Source organism: Pundamilia nyererei, unplaced genomic scaffold, assembly GCF_000239375.1.
Source record: "Pundamilia nyererei isolate P.nyererei 1_Seehausen unplaced genomic scaffold, PunNye1.0 scaffold00199, whole genome shotgun sequence".
NCBI lineage: Eukaryota > Metazoa > Chordata > Actinopteri > Cichliformes > Cichlidae > Pundamilia > Pundamilia nyererei.
The window spans coordinates 831,057-849,061 of record NW_005187600.1 but is presented as its reverse complement, the minus strand read 5'-3'; the positions used below and the strand labels follow the sequence as shown (position 1 = coordinate 849,061).

General features: G+C 42.0%; 1 protein-coding gene across 2 annotated transcripts in view; it reads right to left on the bottom strand.

Annotated features, from left to right (window-relative positions):
• Positions 1-18,005, bottom strand: part of cep350 (centrosomal protein 350) — a 33,104-nt gene that overhangs the window by 11,711 nt on the left and 3,388 nt on the right. The window contains exons 5-27 of one of the 2 annotated variants that reach the window (XM_005747536.1): positions 17,171-17,336; positions 15,510-16,114; positions 15,288-15,401; positions 14,938-15,066; positions 12,848-12,967; positions 11,114-11,832; positions 10,866-10,984; positions 9,337-10,349; positions 9,039-9,192; positions 8,432-8,583; positions 8,085-8,271; positions 6,287-6,429; positions 6,043-6,206; positions 5,331-5,441; positions 5,034-5,174; positions 4,735-4,874; positions 3,531-3,635; positions 3,194-3,414; positions 2,802-3,019; positions 2,371-2,649; positions 2,114-2,263; positions 1,851-2,011; positions 344-466 (exon numbers count right to left, since the gene is read on the bottom strand). In XM_005747536.1, coding sequence (XP_005747593.1) covers positions 344-466; positions 1,851-2,011; positions 2,114-2,263; positions 2,371-2,649; positions 2,802-3,019; positions 3,194-3,414; positions 3,531-3,635; positions 4,735-4,874; positions 5,034-5,174; positions 5,331-5,441; positions 6,043-6,206; positions 6,287-6,429; positions 8,085-8,271; positions 8,432-8,583; positions 9,039-9,192; positions 9,337-10,349; positions 10,866-10,984; positions 11,114-11,832; positions 12,848-12,967; positions 14,938-15,066; positions 15,288-15,401; positions 15,510-16,114; positions 17,171-17,336 — 5,434 coding nt within the window. The remainder of the gene's footprint in view (positions 1-343; positions 467-1,850; positions 2,012-2,113; positions 2,264-2,370; positions 2,650-2,801; positions 3,020-3,193; positions 3,415-3,530; positions 3,636-4,734; positions 4,875-5,033; positions 5,175-5,330; positions 5,442-6,042; positions 6,207-6,286; positions 6,430-8,084; positions 8,272-8,431; positions 8,584-9,038; positions 9,193-9,336; positions 10,350-10,865; positions 10,985-11,113; positions 11,833-12,847; positions 12,968-14,937; positions 15,067-15,287; positions 15,402-15,509; positions 16,115-17,170; positions 17,337-18,005) is intronic. The other variant, XM_005747537.1, reaches the window with a different exon arrangement.

The following is an 18,005-nucleotide window of genomic DNA, read 5'->3' as shown; positions in this document are numbered from 1 at the left end:
CACTGGATTTTTTTGTCTTGCTGATGCCACAAATATCAAGGACTAGAAAAAAAACATGTTTAAGGTTAGTTTATTTCAGTAAAGCAGCTTTCCTTGGGCACTTTAAGCTTTCATCCAAACTCTGTCCCCATGAAAAAGCCCATCCTGAAAGTTACAAACCTTGAAATATCCCAACAAAGAACCTCAGACATATCAGCACACATCATTCACCATCCCACCCCACCAAGGTCCCAGTGCCAGTGGACAAACACAAGCATGTTCCATGGGGTGGGGGTGGAGTTGAGGCAGGGCAGGGCAGGGCAGGGCAGGGCTAGGTGCATAGGTAGAGAACACTGTACAGTACCTGACCAACTGCTTGTAGATAAAGAGCCTGAATTTAGGGTGAAGGTTGGGAAGACAGACACTGAGGGAGGCCCAGTGATGGGCCGTGAACACAGAGAAGAAGCAGTGGACAGGAGAACAGTGTCTACAACACACAAGCACGCAGAGACAAAGTCAAAAGAGCCACACAAACGAGGATACATTTACAGCGCACACGCAGACACGTACGTAATGTAAAGAAAACAGAACAAGACGCAGAGGAAAGAGACAAGCAGAGAGAAAGGGAGAGAGTGATGTGAGAAAATGTCGTTTTATCGCACCTGAGGTGTCAGGCTGTTACGTTTAAAGCACCACTTCTCAGGCAACAATCCTTTTATCAACATTCGACTCAGTGTGTGTGTTAAGGTAACCTTGGGGGTTTGTCAGGATGTCATTACCGGCTAACCTGCTTACTGAGGCAGTTATGACAAACTAATGTGTAACTATGACAGTCAAACTAATTAGTGTTGGTTAACACCGTTAGGTGAAGTTGTTACTGGGTATTTTTGTGCAATTGCTTTTGCCATTGTTAACAAAACAGCAGATTTGGAGAACAACGGGGAAAAGGTCGTCTAAATGATCCGATTATATTATTCTATATTACCTGCCGAAGCCTGTAACATTATACAACAAAACCACAGTAAAACTGCTCAGATATTTTTTGTTGTAAGCCTTTATTTGAAGAATTGAAGCCCTAAAAATTGCTGAAAACGGGTAATGGAAGGCTGGTCTGTCACTTATACGCAAATTATAAATCCCAGAACAATTCACACTTGTTTGTACCATCTAGATTTGAGAGGCTCTGCAGTCAGCTGACCAAAGCTGGTGACCAAGTTTAAAGCTTTAGGTGACCTACAGCTACTGCAAGCCCATGGCCAATATGAGAGTCATTGGGTGTAATAAACTTTATGGAATACACGGCATACATATAACTGAATGTTGCAGTGCTAAGGTTAAATGGTACTGTAAATATTTAGGGTCTTTGATTATTGTCTGATGTTCTTTCTTTCTTTCAAACGTAGGAGAGCTTTTTACAAAGTAGCTTATATAAATCGAAACTCAAAGATGTACTGAGGGAGTGTGTGGCTGCTCGTCTAAGCTAAAGAGACGAGCACTTTAAAACAGCAAGAGAAGCACGGCGAGCAGCAAGAGAAAGATGCCACACTGTTTCAATTAGTGCTAGATAAGGTCTCCCACAGTAAATGTACATCTCTGCTTTGTATCCTGTCAAACTAGAATTAAAAAGAAGACTTTTATAAACTACGATACCTTTTCTTTTTAATGAAGCTATGCTATCCAAGAACATAGCACTAATGGAGGGATGTCTTTGCAGCCACATACTAAAAGCAATTCAGATTTTAATCAAAGTAAAACTAAAGTTAAGTTGAAAAATAAATGAATACATGAATTCTTATCATTCAGTGGGAGGCTTGTCAATAAGGAGACAGCCAAGCCCAGTTAATCCATGAAGATTAAATTAAAGTCCTTACTTTTCATCCATGTGAGAGCGCATCTTCTTGAGCTTCTGCATGATGCTGCTAGTCTCACTTCCAGAGACAGAGAGTGAGGGAGAGGGGCTGCGGTTATCATCAGCATGCCTCATATCTGGGGAAGCTGGCTCAGACCCTGGGGTTTCTGACACCGGGGTCTCCTAGAGGATGATCGACACACACAGAAAGATTGAGAATAAACAAGGGAAAAAAAGAAAAGAAATGAGCACACCAACATGTCTGGTTACATGTACGCTGCTTACAGGAGGCGCTTCAATCCCAGCACACTTGAGACGTTCCTTCAGCCTGAGTGTTGAGTTTCTCATCCGTTCAATCTCCTCCTGCTGTTTCAGCAACAGCTGCCTTTCCTTCCTCGCAGCTTTGTTGGCCTCCTGAAGTCGCCTGATCTCAGCCTGAGAAAATGAGCAGTGAGAGAGAACACTGCTTAGTAGCAACAGTTAACACCACAGCATTCAGTGAAGCTCCCTCAATGTAACTGTGCTTTTGCCATCCACAGTACCTGCTCCTGCTGCAGCTTTAAGAGAAGGCCTCTCTGCTTCTTCCTGATTGGTGGCATTTTGTCATCCTCTCCCTTATCTCTCAGCTTCTTCTTCAGGTGCTCTAGCCAGGCCAGCTCTGTTCTGGTCTTCTCCTTGAGTGCTTTCTGGCGAAGACGCAGCAGAGAGCTCTGGTGCTGCAGTCTTACCTCCTCATCTTTCATGTACTGGCGAACCATGTCCATGGTGAACTGGGAAAAGCTGTCCTGTCCACCAGAGAAGGCTATGTTTGAGTCCTGTGACTGCAGGAGAACGTGAAAATGAGAAGACAGTGAGATTTAAGAAGGAAGAGAAACCATAAGTTCAGTAAGGAACAGGTAAAGAACAAGTAAAAAATGATTTCAGTTACATAGCTGCATCAACTGATTGTGCTGGCCAGTGTTTGGACTCTCACCTTAAAAGAATTGTGCAGCCCCGGTCCTGAAACCAATGTGCTGTGATTGGCTCCATCATCCTCTGACTCCTCGTGGTGGCGGGATTTTTTCTCCATGGTTCCCCGGCGATGTGCCTCCGATGGCAGAAGAGAGCGGAAGGAACGCTCTTCAATCTCGTCTTCTGTCATGGACTCGTCAAACTTGAGCGAGTACTCTGTGGCCACAGATGTACTGTCTCCTGAAGGGGCAGAGACCAAAAGAAATGCGGGGTGAAGTTTTGGGTTTTTTTTAGATAAAGATCAAAGGTGGGCATCGTGTTTTTATATTTTCCTCTAACTGATGATATCAACATCTGACTGTTGACACGGGGAAAAGAAACAATTTAAATGCATGTCGAGTTTTTAACTTTTACCTTTTTCATCCAGTACAGATGGAATACTGTCACTGCAGACGGAGTCATTTGCTGCTGCTGCTAGAACTTCCTCTTCTATGGAGCTGCTGGCTGCTTCCTGTTTTGGCCTTTTCTCGAGTCCACTATTCCTCCATTTCCCCTCTATGGCCTCTTTTTTCATCTGCTTCTCATGGTTTGATAAGTGATGTGATGGGCTGTGTTGGCTGCTTAAGGCAGATCCACTGAGCGAAGGGAAAAAAGGCATATTGAGTGGGTTTGTTTCAATTCGTATTCCTCAAATATAATGAAAAAAGAAAAACCTGCAGACATGGCACTGCATAAAGAGACTGACTGGTACCTGAGATTCGGTTTCCTGAATGATAGCGAGTCAGAATGACTCGTGCTCAGTGAAGACAGCGGCTCCTCTGACCTGGTCCTTCTGTTTGATGGTTCACTCTGAAAGCTGTAAGAGAACAAGATTTTAAATTTAGGCCTTTGAGGTAAAAGGGTTGACAACACTTGGGTTGTTACCCTAATGCATGTCCAACTAGTTGTTTAATATTATTAGAGATAGGCTTAGCTGTGAATATCTGAACAGTTCAAAGGTGGGTCCAATAGTGAAACCAGTTACAGCTAGCATGTCAAAAGTCTGCCACAGCTTTGCAGAGTCATGCCGACAGATAGAATTTTTATTTCGAACATGCAAATATAACTGAAATAACAAAGAAAACAAAAGTTAAAAATCGTCAAGTTTTCATGTATATATCCATGTCTACAGAATGTGTGTGCTCGATGAGGAGTAGGATGAAGTTTAGACTTTTCCTGTTCTACCCCCTTATTTTAAATTTCATTGCTTACAAATCCATACCCAGAATTCAACATTATTTGATCCATACATGTTTAACTATGTACAAGTCTAACACATGAACATACACAAATAAAACCATTTTCATCACGTAAACCAAAACAACAACAAACTACATTTTTACATAAACTAAGCACCTTGTGTTTGACACCAGCTTAATCTCTGAGCTTATTTTATATCTATGTGACAAACACCTTAATGAACACTTAAGCTTGGGGTCCTCTGGACTTGATCTGTGAAATAGATCAAATGGTAAATGGCCTGTATTTATATAGCGCTTTACTAGTCCCTAAGGACCCCAAAGCACTTTACACATCCAGTCATCCACCCATTCACACACTGGTGATGGCAGCTACATTGTAGTCACAGCCACCCTGGGGCGCACTGACAGAGGCGCCACCGGGCCCTCTGACCACCACCAGTAGGCAACGGGTGAAGTGTCTTGCCCAAGGACACAACGACCGAGACTGTCCAAGCCGGGGCTCGAACCGGCAACCTTCCGATTGCAAGACGAACTGCCAACGATCGCCCGCATCAAGGCTCAGCACCTCATGTGATAACACGAGGTGAAGGGTAATCTTCAATTCGTCAAGCGGTTCCCTGCAAAAGCATTTTTGCTTTGCGTGCCCATCGCTGTTACGAAGGATATAAAAATCAGAAACTGACAGGAAAGTGAGTGTGATCGTTTGGAGTGTACCTGTCAGAGTCTACGTTATCCTGTCGATGCTCCATCGAGTAAGTGTCATTTTCTTTTCTTTGCTCCACTGTGGAGGAATCAGTGGCAACAGGAGGGACAACCACAGATCCTGACATCTGCGACCGGACTAGTTCTGTCATCTGATGAAGTAAAACACAGTAAGGCGATCAAAATGTATGACCTCGTCACTCTTAGGCTGGATGTTATGCTTTTTCTCTTCTTCAACAATCAATCAGCTTTTGCTGTACAATTAGGACATAGGCTTTTTCCAGGCAGGGAGGAGGGAACTGATTGCTAACCTCTTTGATGTGTCGGGCAGCATCGGCTGTGTACTGCGCTGCCTCGGCCTGTTGAGTCATCATCTTAGTAGTTGATTCCTGGAGGCCTCCCAAAGTCTTTTTTTGAGATGCTGCCAAGGTTTCCTGCAGTTCTATATGAGCCTGGACAAAACCATATACATACATATACATTACACAGACAGAAAATCAAAGCGCTCATACGTTGGAAATTAAAAGGTTATAAAGCAAACGTTGAATCTATTATCCACAAATACATAAACATTTTGTTGGTTCTTGTGAGCTGATTGTGTGCAGTACCCTGGCCACTCTCTGCCTGTTTTCTTCCAGCTGTAGTTTTGTCTCAAGAGCTTCTCGTTCAGCCTTGATCTTCAGCTCATAGAGCTCACGTTCATGGCGCTGCTGCTTGGCCTGCAGGGTCAAAGTTCACAGAGTAGGTCAATAAAGTGTAATACAGTAAAACAGCAGGTAATATTCTTGTTTTCACCACAGCTGGTGCTGCAACTAATACAACATTTAGAAATAAAAAGAAAACTTAAAGAAAAAGATATTTAAATACTGACCTGTGTTCAAAACATCAAATCATATTTCATGAGCCAGAAAGATTATAGAAACTAAGTAACTTGTAATCCTTTGAAACTTCTGATAGGTAAAGATTAATGCCACAGCTAATATATATCTCCGGCTCTCTTCCACAGCATGTCTTTATCCTGTCTTCCTTCTCTCACCCCAACAACAGCAGATGGCCCCGCCCCTTCCTGAGCCTGGTTCTGCCGGAGGTTTCTTCCTGTTAAAAGGGAGTTTTTCCTTCCCACTGTCGCCAAAGTGCTTGTTCATAGGGGGTCATATGATTGTTGTTTTTTTTCTGTATGTATTATTGTAGGGTCTACCTTACAATTGAAAGCACCTTGAGGCGACTGTTGTTGTGATTTGGTGCTGTGTAAATAAATTTGAATTGATCTGAATATATATCATCACATTAGTATTTCATAGGAAACATCTCCTACTTTACCTTGAGCATTTGGGCCAACGATGCACTCTCCTGCTGTGCCATGGACACACCCATTAACCTTTCCACATCCCCCAACTGTCTGAATGACTCCTCAATTGAGTCCAAATAATGGAGTTCTGCTGCCATACGCTGCTGCAGGACACCAGGTGAATACTGTAGCTCACCTGGGAGAAAGCAGAGACGAAGGGAGTTAGACATAAATAAAAATAGATAAAATAAATAAGCAAAAGAACTTTATTTTTACCAGTGGACTTGGTCTCTGCTCTACCACCAGGAGCTAAAGTGCCTGTGTTCTGGTTGGACGCATTTCTCAAAAGCTCATTGGGAGATTCTACTGTTGGAGGAGACCGGGGGATTGGAGAACTAGTAGAGGAAACCAATCTGGACCTGCAATAACAAAGCGATGAAACATCATCAGTATATGGGGTTTGTCAATGTAATAGTTAGCAACATGTTTTAATACATTATTTGATATAGAGAACAGAAGGGGAAGTGGGAAAAGCAGGCATGCGATATTTTTACAAACTGTTGCAAAATTGACATTATGAAACTGGCATTACATGTACAAGATTGTATAAATATTTAAATAAGAGTTTCAAATATTCACTAGAGCATGTTTTACAGAAATGGTTGCCTATTCTGAAGAACAGGAGCCGAATGGCAAAATGATAAAGAGCGAGACAGATCGGTCCAGCAAAGGTGAGAAAGTGAGAAAGAAAAAGGCGCTGCTGTGAGAGGTCAGGGTTATCAATTATGAATAGTTTTTTCAGAAAGAAGGAGCGTCTAAAAAATAATAATACTTTCTAAATCTGTACAAAAAAAAAAAAAAAGCAGACAGTGGCACTTTTTTCCTTTGATCAAAATCTGCACAATGACATGAAAGCATCTTGTCAAAAGTCAAAATACTACAGAGGGTGACTTCCCTTAAGAACATTTTTAACTGTTTTTGTCTTACAGAGTCAAAGAAAAAAAAGAAAAGTGCATTACTAATAATAAAAAGTTTATAATTCTCTCACAAGTTTCTTCCTTTATTGTGGAAGACACACAGACCGTGCAGAATCCCAAGAATCTGCCACCTGGGCTTTGGAGTACCATTAGGGGGCTCAAATATCACTGCTGCACAGTGGGATTAGAAGGAAAACAAGTCTCTTTCCTTCTCTCTGGGAGCAGGCCCAAGCGGTGGTGAAGCTGAATGACCCGATCAACAACCCTGTGGGCCTCCAAAACAAAATAAGCAGTGTTTTCTGTCTTGGGTTGAACTACAGTGCGGTCCTGTTGCTGGGCACTACGCGGCTGCTTAAACCCTCAGGCCCTCAAGAGAACAGCAAACCACAAGACTGCTTAGACTGGCAGCCTCAACTGAGGCTCCTCTAAGTGTAGTTTAGTAATTAGTCATGCTTAAATACATTTACTTTTGGTTAATAAATAACAGTATATGCCATGTGGAAATTTCAGAGTGGTTGGAACAGCAACAACAGAGGTTGCCTAGTTCAGAAAATATCCAAATGATTCCTGAGTGCACATTTTTAAGAGAAGTTTAGGTTAGTTTGGAAATACTCTGGGAAGCAAACAGTGTAGCTCGTGTGTGGCTTCCCAGGTTAATGTAAATTTTACTTCATACTTGCCCTGCATCCAGGAAAAAAATAAATAATTAAATGTTTTAATTTATGAAGCCGGACTGCATCCAGAAATAAAGAAATATTTTCATGCTGTGATCCTAAATGAAAAATATATATAAATACACCTATAACCTACCACATTCAGACAGCAAATAGATGCGTCACTGTAAGCCAGAAGAACCCCCACGACACAAAAGCAGTGTGGCATTAAAGCTTACTAAAAACCAGGAAGGAAATACCAGAGACAACTGAACGCGAGGGCAACGTAGATTTGTATGAACAGTACACACCATTCATCCTGCTCTCAAACAGTTCTGTACATACTTCAGTTGGATATCTTAGAAATGATCTTAACAGAAAAATCTGCTGATTAACATATCTGGTGACATATTTGCAGCCTTTATAGCACTGAAATAAGCTTACTGTTGGTGAGAATGGCCTGAAGCTTCCCCTAGTGTGTCATTAGAGTGGACACTCTTGGCCTGGGTGTGGGAAGAGTTTTTGTCCGAGCCTGCCTTTCTGGATTCAGACGATAGTGCTTCCGAGGCTGGAGAGCAAGAGCTCCTCTGCTCCTCTACAAGAGTGGTGTCACTCTGATCTGATACTGGTCCTGCAAAGAGACAAAGCTTTGTTCTGTTGCAACTTATGACTTCAAAGACAGTTTAACTGAAATTCAGCTTATAAGCTTAAATGTATTAATTAAAAAAAAGTTTACAACCTGGTCATGTCAGAAAATAATCATTACAAAAATTAAAAAACAAAAAACTCACCTCTTTTTCTGGCAGAGTGCCTGGAGAGGGGCGAGGAAGCAGGTGTTGAACCAGAGGAAAGATGCTGTGAGTGATTGGATGACTGAAAGGATGAATCTGTGCTTTTTTCATAAGGTGACCTCCTCATCAGTTCTTCAAAGTGATTATTCACACTAACAAAGAGTGCAGAAAGAAATCGTGAGCATTGGACTTCTATCAAGAGCATATCTCCATTCTGAGTTCTGTTAACTCAAAATTTACAGAAATACACTGGTTGAACACCCCCCCACACCACAATCAGACACAACACCCCACTTCCTCACACATGACAACAGTAATATGTTGTCTTCTACTATAATACATGGAAATATGGATAACATGACTTCAATAATAAGGATTCTATTTATCAAGTCAAAGCTTTGTGAGGACACATGGATGACCAGTTTCAAATCAGTTTCAGGGTCTTTGATACGACACATACAAAAACAAAGCAAGGAAACAAAGTGATCCTGAAAGTTGATCTTTACTCTAAAAAGGAGGACAAATGTTTGTATCTGAGAGTGCTGGAGAAACCATCTGTGTGACATGAATGCCACCCAGTGGTGACTTTGAAGACGTCTTCAGTTACCTGGGGGAATTGGAGCTTCTCTTTATTTGCCCACTGGCTTTGCTGCTATGTGACGATACAAAGTCATCTTCATAGACTGCTGCGTCTCCAGGTCCATTTCCAGAGGCCACAGAATGGGCGGAGGGAGAATTCCTCTCCACATTTCTATCACTCACTAAAGAACAAGTTGGAGACAGAACACACACGTCCTTATCTAAACTGACCGCTAGTGTTTTGCATACATTTATATGACCACTATGGTTTTCATATTAAATGCATCATGTGAAGCTATTATATGCATACTCACACGTGAACTCACCTTTAACGTGGCTGTGATGGTTTTTAGTGAAGATGTTGATTACGCTCAGAGGGCTTCCTTTGTTCAGCTCTTCCCAAACTGCTTTGTCCCGGTCCTGCTGTGCAAAGGATAAGCTGAGGCCTGAGCATTTCTCTGCTTCCCGCTGGAACTCCATCAGTCGCTGGTAATCCTTTCTTTGACGTGCACAGTAGTCCGCCACTTCCAGGCGATCTGCTGGTCTAGGTACATAATTATATCTAGAGGGGTGAGGAGGACTTTGCTCATCCTCAGAAAAACTCCCTTCACTCAGAAGAGGACCCTCACTAATAGATCCACCACTCGAATCATGGAGATCTGTCCTGTTCTCCCCCTCGTCCATAATTTGTTTCCTTTCTGATATTTTATTCATTCTTGATTCCTTCTCCAAGCCATTGACTAGCTCCCCCCTTTCTTGTGTGTAACTGTTAAAGATGGGATCGATTACATCAACAGAAGTCTGTTTACCATTCTTCAACTTCTGCTCCCTGAAGGAATGCAGACTGCCTGCTCCTGGAAGAGCTGTGCCATTGTATGAACTATAATTTGTGGTAGTCAAAATCTTCTGGATCCTCAGAGCCATGTTATCTTTTTCTGTGTCACGTGCTGCCGTTCCTGCCCATCCATCGACAAGAACAGAGGGCCTAGGCACTAAAACAGTATCCATATCCATTGATGTTGCATTACCGTAGTTGATGCCTTCCCCAGCAAGCTTCCGTGCCTCACTTTCTATGCGGTTAGAGAGGGATGCAGCTGTGGCCTTGATGGCTTCGATGCGGGACATTTTGGACCGGGACCTGCCGGAAGGGGCTGTGGCTGGTCGCGGGGTTTTCATGCCGTTACTAGCAGCCACTTCTGCCTCTATTCTTAAGAGTTGAGAGAAGAGACGGTCATCGTCCGATCCTTGAGCAGTGCTGCTGGGTCCAGTCAAAGGTCTAGCAGGTGGGTACAAACGTTCTTGATGAGGCAAAGGGGCAACTCCAAGATCAAGATCAACCCTGTGACAAGAAAAACTTTATTTAAAATGTAAGAAGACAAAAGAAGACTAAACACATCTAAGTGCAACACCCTTGGTAGGTAAGGTAAGCAAACGGTAAAACTTGCACAGACAGTAGTTATGGTTTCAAAGAGTCCCCCACTTCATGTTTTTAACGCAGCATCCCAAACAATCATCCTGTACTTTGGTGGTAAGAGATGTAAAAAACTGATAGCAGCCTATGAGGCTATTTATTTCCAGTCACTTATCGCAGATGTTCTTTATTGTGCACTATTTTTGTTTGTTCCTGTAATAAAACACTCGTGGGTTGTTGCATGCGATGCTCATAAAACCAAACATCTGGATTTTTTTCAAAAGCCAGATGATTTTCTAGTTATCAAACAAAGATCATTTCAAGAAGACAGAGGACTGTGTGTACCGGCAGGCTGTTGTTGTCTATTTGTGTTGAATGTACTGAGCTTGTTGCTTGTGACAGAGGTAAACACAGTTTTGTACTTGGGTATGAGCATGAAAGTACCTAGTTAATGGAGGTGGTGGATGATCATTCAAAGACCTGTCACTGCTTGATGGGCTCTGGGGTGCCTCTAGTCGTTTGTTCTCTTTGTCCGACTCTCCCGAGGGCTGGTACATCGGTCTCTGTAAAAGAATACATCAACAACACTTATTTTCGTTTTATTTTTCCACTACATAAGTGATCATATCTTTGTTTTTGCAGTTTCCATGTTTGTATAAATGACATTACCATGTTTTTGTGACCATACTTACCAGCTGAGTAGAAGGAATAGCAGGGAGTGTCTGCATGGCCCCTTCGCCCAGCTGGGCCTCCTCCATCAGCAGTTTGTTGTAGGTCTCTTGTAGTCGCTTTTGTACAGGGGCCACGGGAGTCTCAGTGGGGATTGCCACAGTTCTAGCAACCTCTCTTTGCTTCCTGTAGAGCTCCTGCAGTCTCTGGTGTCTCCTCTCCGATTCCTCCCTCATCGCCTTCTTCTCGTCCGCCTGACGCCTTTTTCTCTCTTCTTGTTGCCGGGCAATGTACTGGCGTACTGTATCTGCATCATAGTGCCTTTTCTTGTGCTTTGCGTCAGTTATGTTGGTAGTTTCTGGACGATGTGTAGTGGGGCTGGCACTGCGACAAACTCTCGATGAGCTGTTTGCTGCCACAGTAGTTCCCCAAGTAGAGACGGGCGTCCTTGTTCGTGACCCTGAGCCCCCTCTCCTACCACTGCTGCTACCCCGGGACCTTTTTCGGGCCCTCTCATCCTGCTCCGCTGCTTTGCACTCCAGCTGAAGGTCATCCAGTATTCCCTGGATGTCTGCTGACAACAGGTCTGAGCTTAACCCTCCTGGAACCTTGTCCTGAGAGATAGATGTTGGTGTGAGGTGGCTTTGTGATTGTCCCTGAAATCCACTGCATGGCCGCTCTGTGCTGTTTGGACGTGATCGCCGCTTTGATTCTGAGCGTAGATCTGAGCGGTGGCGGGAATCTGGTGAATATTTCCAGAAAAGCAGATATATCAGTAATTCATTCACGATGTAAACAATGACGCACACTAAAACAATGTGTGTTGTTAAATGACTTCAACCAAGAAAGACTCCTGTTTAATAAGTGTAATATCAACGTGACCTTCTATGCCAATAAAATGAAATATTTCATGATAAATGTATTAAAAAAAAAAAACCAAACAGGTTCATCCCAGCTTGAAAAATGAGAGATCCTCCAACATGTGACTACAGCTGATTAAAAAATTCCTAAGCTGAAGCATCAGACATACGCATAAGCATAATAAATGAGGCTTAGGGGAAGGCATGCTATGGCAACTCTAATCTGGGCCAAATCGAAGATTCCCATGTCGTATATAATCCAGACTTTTTTTTGTTAACACTCCCCTGCCATCCCCATGGTACATGCTGCATGCACTTGGGTCAGCCTCTGGAAATCAGGTCATGTCTTGTGCATCCAACCAGAAAAGCCAGTCGATTTCTATTCCTTCTGGTCAGTGGTGGCCAGTACAGACACAGCGAGCAAAGACAGAGTGAGGTGTGGCTTTATGTAAGTGTACTGCAAGTGTGCAGCAGAAGCTATGGACTTTATTTAATGATATTCCTTTGGCAGGCTCGGTTTTCTGCATTGCTGTCAGATGTTCCAGACAAATGAAACTATATGTCTTTGAATTTTCTTATAATATTTTCAAACTACTTTATCACAGATAATAGCATCGAGAAATGTCCATGTATTTCAGGAGTTAAAAGGCTTAAAGCGGCATAGTTAACACAGGCAGATTTAAGTCAACTGAAAACAGTAGATTTTTTTTAATGAGGAGGTGCGAGAGGGTTAAAAACCTATTTTACACTTCAGTTATTCTACAAGCAACTGAGTAAAGTCACAGTGACACGCTGTGGGTGAGTCTTTAATGCTTAATAGACTTCTAATGATCTTTTCTGTCTCTATGCTATTCAATTTAACTTCTTTACTGTTAGGTGAGAGCTTGCTGTTCTCACCTGTTCGGCTCAATAAGTTAGCCGCATGTGGACTGTCCTCCTCTCTGGGCAGCTGAGGAATTGGACCTAGTACCATCTTCACCAGCTTCTGGCCCTCTCGCCATGATGCAGGGCTGATCGCTGCAAAGTAACAAAGTTCACACGTGAGACTGTGTGCTGCTATACTGAGTATAGTTGCTCTTGGCCTCATGAAACATAAGCATCTATATATCCACCACCAGAATAGTCACACAGCTAAGAGAATGAAAGACAAGGAGCAATCTGACTTTCCTTTAGTGGGATTTAAATGATTATTCAATCAAATAGTATTACCGTACAATAAAAAAATAAATAAATAAATGTAGGCAGTTGCTCTAAGTCTATTTTTCAAATCACTTAAGTTGCTGTGTGGAAGAGTCGATGCACCAAAGGAACAATGAGTGCAGAATACTGATTTTGCAGTACAACCAAATCCCAAAATGGATATTGTCCTCCTTGGCTTTAGTGACACAGCAGGTACAACACTCTCAGCACAAAAGCAATGTCCCTCTATCTGAAATCTCTAGAGCACCCTCCACCCTGAATTCTCGTGAAGAGCAGTTCCCGGTAATGAAGCTGCACTTCTGCTCACCCAGCAGCTGTTTGTGCAGGGTGAAAGAGCACACTGAACCTGGCCACAGATCTAAGAGGGCTATTTATAGAGTCGTGAAGGAAAGAGAAGAAACCACGAGACCAAAGCGAGCTAGAACACAAGATAAAGATCTTTTACGGCTTTTAGGGTGTTTTTTTTAACATCGTTTTCATTTTTGCCGTGGAAAAAAGAGGAACTACATGAAACAGGATGCCAGTTAGAGTCAAAAAGCTGAAGTTGGTGTCTTAACCTTTATTAAGCTAATTCTGCACCAATAGCTGACAAATCAAAGGGCCATTACCTCAAAGCAAGGTTAGTGGGTTATCCATACCATAATGTAGAACACTTTTAATGAGGATAGATTAAGCTCAAACGGTGACCAATCACATCTCTTAAAACAAGAAATCACACAAAAACCAAACATGTACACAGGAGTCTATTATAAAGAGAGACATAATGAACAGCAGACAGACAGGTATGTGACAGCTGAGACAAACTTGTCTGTCCCACCCTTTCAGTTTCGCGCTGACGAAAGAAAACTTCCTTCCAAACCAGTTCTCTGAAAATGTTGCAGCCTTTACATTCTTGATTCATTACAGCAGCTGAGAATAAGATTTTACCATGATAACTGTCAATTAAAAAAACAAAAACAAAGTGGTACATCCTTTGTCACTACAAAAATAATCATTTAGCACTCTTTGAGCAGTAATAGGACACTTTGGTCAGGCAGACCTTAACATTACATTCTAATTATTGAAGATGGATAACAATCAGACACATTAAATGTGTACTTTTGATGGCAACTTATTGAAGGGGTGAAGCTCTGCTATGATCAGGTTTCGCCAGTGTGTGTGGGCACAATTCTACTATGCTGGTGTCTGTACGCTACTAGCTGGCCACAAACTGCATGTCACACATGCTGGACATTTCTTGAGAGGTTCGAGTCTTAACACTGCACCAGCAGCCAGCAATACACTGCCACACACACGCACACGTTAGAGACAACTACAAAGATCAAAAGAACACACTAAATACTAAAGCACAAACACTTGCAGGATGTTTGGGCAGGCTGCTTGCATGTAAACAACACCAATTAAAAAAAAAACAGTAACATTACTCTGATTGTGTACATGCTAGCCAAAAGTTTAATATTTGAAAGCATCGAAATCACTACTCAACTGAAACTCAAGTGTGCTGGGTAAAGCAACAACAAGAACATCTATGAATACATATACAAGGGAATAAAGGTACATAAGAAACGTTGTATATACTTAGAGTGCAGACAGGAAATGAGCAAAGCAAAGAAATGAGAAAGTACCACAGAGATGGTGCAACATTTGAGGCTCTTGGTTGGCAGCAAGTTCACTGACCCGTGACAAAATCCTGCCAGACTGTTCCACTTGCTTAGCTTTCCCACTGTCACTAATTAAAAATAGATCAGGGGGTGGGTTTGCCCACACATAAAAGAGGATTATTGTACCTGGTTTTGGATTTAGGTCAGAGGCAGGGGCAGCTCTGTGGACCTTCCTAATGGTTTTGGGAGGCCTCCTCTCTTTGGACCTGTCCGCTCTCTGTTCCCTCTGCTGTTGGTGCCTGTGTCTGGTGCTCTCTGAAGACATAAAACACATACAGAGTATAAGCTATAAAGCCAAACAGACGGGGACAATTCTAATATTTCAACATCTGGGATATTGTAAATCAAAGGCTGTGCGTAAATCTAGATTTATGCAGAATCCAAAAACATTTAAATTAACTACTGTTTTCAATAAATCTGTTGTGTTTCAAAGCTCAGACAAAAACATCATGACATGAAGAGTGTTTTGTGTTTACCAGCAAACTGCTTTGACAGGTCTCTGTAAAGTTCTCTGCTGAGGTTATGGAAGTCCTCTTCCTTCCAAACTTTCCCATCAGGAGTCCGGATCTTTGTCTCTGTACTGTTGAAACCTGTGAATAAAATGATGGTTTAAATAAAACACAGCATCATGTTCAGCCATACAACTCAAATCTGTCAGAAAGGTTGAACATGATGAACCAATCCTACAGTGGAGATACCTTTGTATATGGGAGCAGGTGGTGCAGCTGCTACTTTGCGTATTTTGGCTGCCGGCTTGTTGCTTGTACCAGCATCATTAGTCTCAACAAATGTGGCTAAAGGCTGTTCCAGATTCCCCATCAGCTTCTCCCTCTCTGCAGCCTCCTCCAGATGTTGTCTCTGCCTTCGAATACGCTCTTTGAGTTTCTCCAGCTTGTTGTCAGGTTGATGTCGTCTTAGGTTTTCCAACCGCTGGGAAGCTGAACCAGGGCTGGTGGATGGCGTGCTGTCCTCTTGTCGGAAAGAGCCTGGGGTGGAAGCAATACATGGGCTTGACTGTTGGCTATCCATGCCAACTTGTGCTTTGGGGCTGCTTTCCTTAGTCCTTATGCTATCCAGGGCTGGCTGGTCATTGAGGTAGCGCACCTCAGTGCTCTCCCGACCTGAGGAGCGTGTGCTGTCTAGGTCCTTGTCAGCCTCCTTGTCTATGGTGTGTTTCTGGTAGACCAGCTGGCTGGGCAGAGAATCTGAGCGGGGAGGAGAGGATGGGTACAAAGACGCTGGCACCAACTTCTGACTGTAGGCCTCTGGCTGAGAGGAAGGATGTGGTGGTGGGGTGGCCTCTCTGGACACAAATCAGATTACATGGGATCAAGAAGAGGATCAAGATTTACTTTTAATTCATTGCTCACTGAGTTTACAGAAGAACATACTTACTGGCGACCATGGGTTATAGAAGGCTGGAAAAATGGACTCTACCAAAATGTTTAATGATGAAAAAGTGAAAACCTTTGACCACTCTAAAATAATGATTTGGATAAATTCATTTTTAGTAATAAATTTTAGCACTACCCGCAGTGCACAATGAGATCGTATGTGATGCTTTCTACGTATCATGGACCATTAAGTACATAGCAAAAGAAACCAAGTCTGATCCATCTCCTTCCACTTCCCATACAATATTGATACCTACCAGTCAGTGTTAATACTTAATGAGTTAATGAATTAATCATTATAGATGTTGAAGGACCAGCATCAGGCTTGACTTAGTCAATGCTTTCCTAACACTGTAAAATAAAATGTAAAAGATATTTACATCCAGTTACTGGATGTAAATAAAGACACTGCTCTGACCTCAGTGTTAGAGTAACATCAGACTGCATACTGCTAATTTCTCCTTTTTCTGCTTGCACTGAGAGTACACTACACACACACACGTACACACACACACAGCATTTCGAGTCAGGCTGACAAAGTGAACATTAACTGAGTTGACGACAGGTTATGTGACCGTAAGTGCAACAGAAGATTCCCAGTAACAGTTACATTGTACATAAACAGAAAAGGTGAGTAGGAAAACATCTTCGTGGGAAGTGTTACCGTAAGTCACCTGACCCCACTCTGCAGTGACGTAGAAAATTATTGCAAACATACAAAGAAAAAGCTGCTGGTCCCGCAGTTCAGTCTTTGCTGTTAGCATCTTCTATTCTATGCTGTTTCTCACACTAGTAACATACGAGTAACTTATGCACTGTATAGTACACACACACACACACACACACACACACACACACACACACACACACAAAAATAAATTATAATTTTATAGCCAAAAGCAGCCAGGCGGCTTTGTAAAGGGTAATCGAGGTTTCATGAATGCATTTTAGTTCATTATTCGTACCTGTATGAGGCCAGCGGTTCCCTGAATTCCACGCTGTTGTTTCTTCTGACATTTCTGTCCTGGGTGGTATTTCTCAAGGGGCTACGTGAGCTGCTCTTTTCTGGGCTCTGCTGACTTCGACCTCTGGGCTTTGAAGACCCTCTGATGTCATCAACTTGTCGTCCATCTATCATATGAATGAATGAATGAATGAATGAATGAATGAATGTCTTTTATTCGAGCAACCAAATAATAAAGTTATTGTAATGTACAATTACAAAAAAAAAGAAAAAACAAGTTTAGCTCGAAAAGGAGTGGGATGAAGACAAGCTTTTTAACTCCCACCCCTACAATCTTATCTGAGTTTTAAATTTTGTAGTTGCGCAGTACATTTAAATATTTGTGACATACAGTTACGGTTATAAAATTATCGCATTGTCATAATTACAACATACAGTAGTGTAAATATTTAGCATCAATAATACAGTCTTTGTTACCACCGTTGAATATCACAGTCATCACCATCATGGTCATTACATCCTCTCCGTATATTATTTATATTTTAGCTATGAAAATATCAATGAAGTTTGCTTCCATTGTATAGTTGTAACTTCATCAATTTTACTTTTATGAATTAATTCTGGTCTACTGTTTCCTAATAATGGAGATAACAGTAATAACAACAGCGTAAGACGATATCAACAGTGTCCATTTCAACTCTACAAAATAATTGTTTCTATAAGTATTTGTTGTTAACATTCTATATATAAACAAAGAAAAAAGAAAGAAATAATACAAAGAATATATTATTATTTACTATCATGGATAAACAATCATACACTCGATTCCTCTTTGT